The sequence below is a fragment of the Habropoda laboriosa genome, unplaced genomic scaffold, assembly GCF_001263275.1.
Source record: "Habropoda laboriosa isolate 0110345459 unplaced genomic scaffold, ASM126327v1 scaffold291, whole genome shotgun sequence".
NCBI lineage: Eukaryota > Metazoa > Arthropoda > Insecta > Hymenoptera > Apidae > Habropoda > Habropoda laboriosa.
In genome coordinates this window covers 503,853-505,224 of record NW_017100515.1, presented here as the reverse complement: position 1 = coordinate 505,224, position 1,372 = coordinate 503,853, and the positions used below count along the sequence as shown (strand labels likewise).

The following is a 1,372-nucleotide window of genomic DNA, read 5'->3' as shown; positions in this document are numbered from 1 at the left end:
TCCGTGCTTGTGAAAGATCCACTGATACTAGTGAACGTTTTACTGCAGTAAATGAAAATGCACCTAATTGGAACAGAGTCATGAGAAATAGTTTATCTAATTCTGAATTTGATTTAGAAGTTCATGGAAGTGCTGTGTCTTCACCTAATACACATTCACAAGTTGGTCCGGCCGCTCTATGATCACTTCAGACCAAATAAATGAAAATATGATTTGAAAGTTATGTCTGTGATGCCAACCACGCTTATATATGTCAGTTTTATTGATATAATTCTCAAATGAATATACAGTTAAAATATCATTAAAGAAAATATATATGTAAAGTACGATTTATATTGCTATTAATAGCAACAAGAAAGTAAGAAAGACAATGCTACTTATATATATATACCATATAATAGTCATATTTTTAAATTATTTAAAAAGGAGGAAGTATTCCCGTTAGAGCTACTTTTACTTCTAAATCTATATCGAAAAATAAGCGTACACATGGTTCTTATTACAGTATATTGTTCTTTACGAATAAAGTGAAGGACTTCTAATAATTTAACACATGTTTAAAAAGATCTGGCTATATTATATCATGTTTTGTATTTCTCATCCTTTATGTCAAATTACTTTTAAGAACGGAAAATACTTTATCACAATGCAATTAATTTATTTAATTATTATAGTATCCTTCATAAACAATATTCATTATTGTATTGTATCACAGTTTTATAAATATAACGCATAAGTCTTCCTCTTTACAAAGTTCCTGTATGCGAATTAATTACGAAATCCTACTGTGCAATTTTTACACGATGTGTTACATTTTTTAATGTTTACGATTAAAAATATATATTTTGATACATTTAGGTGCCATATCTGATGGGTATAGATGACATTATTTTTATGGAATTAATGATATATAGATATTTCTCTATACAGATGTTATAATAATTGTTATATTATATAATCGTACTTGTGGAAATAAATGTTTGTAAAGCTATATAAAATATTGACTTTTATTAAAATAATTATAAAATATTTTACGGAATGAAAATTTTGAATTTTACATATTTTCGATGATAGAGTGCATTGCTATACTATTAAGACTACTCTATTACAGAGGGCGATATCATAGAACCGGCGTTGAGAATGCCACACTGCTTCTTCTCAATCATTCCGAATATTTGATTTAAAATTTTGCACCTTCTTTTGTCAAGTATTAAAACGGCCTGACAAAATTAAGTATAATATTTTAATGTGATTTTCTATTCAAACAATTTCAGAAAAAATGGGAACTGTTCATGCAAAGGTAAACGCTTATTATTAGAAAATTACGATATAACCTAAAATTAAAGTTATTAATTTACACCATGAGTAATTT

At 26.9% G+C, this 1,372-nt stretch overlaps 2 protein-coding genes across 2 annotated transcripts in view; both read left to right on the top strand.

The window, feature by feature from the left end:
* LOC108576486 (anoctamin-1-like) overlaps positions 1-285 on the top strand; it is a 4,902-nt gene extending 4,617 nt beyond the window's left edge. Inside the window, 1 exon segment of the mRNA XM_017939496.1 lies at positions 1-285. This exon segment is cut by the window's left edge and continues 23 nt beyond it. Within this exon segment, the coding sequence (XP_017794985.1) occupies positions 1-182 (182 nt within the window). The 3' untranslated portion in view covers positions 183-285.
* Positions 286-1,180: 895 nt separating this feature from the next.
* The window catches only part of LOC108576491 (sorting and assembly machinery component 50 homolog), a 2,416-nt gene continuing 2,224 nt past the window's right edge, over positions 1,181-1,372 (top strand). Inside the window, exon 1 of the mRNA XM_017939500.1 lies at positions 1,181-1,300. Within this exon, the coding sequence (XP_017794989.1) occupies positions 1,280-1,300 (21 nt within the window). The 5' untranslated portion in view covers positions 1,181-1,279. The remainder of the gene's footprint in view (positions 1,301-1,372) is intronic.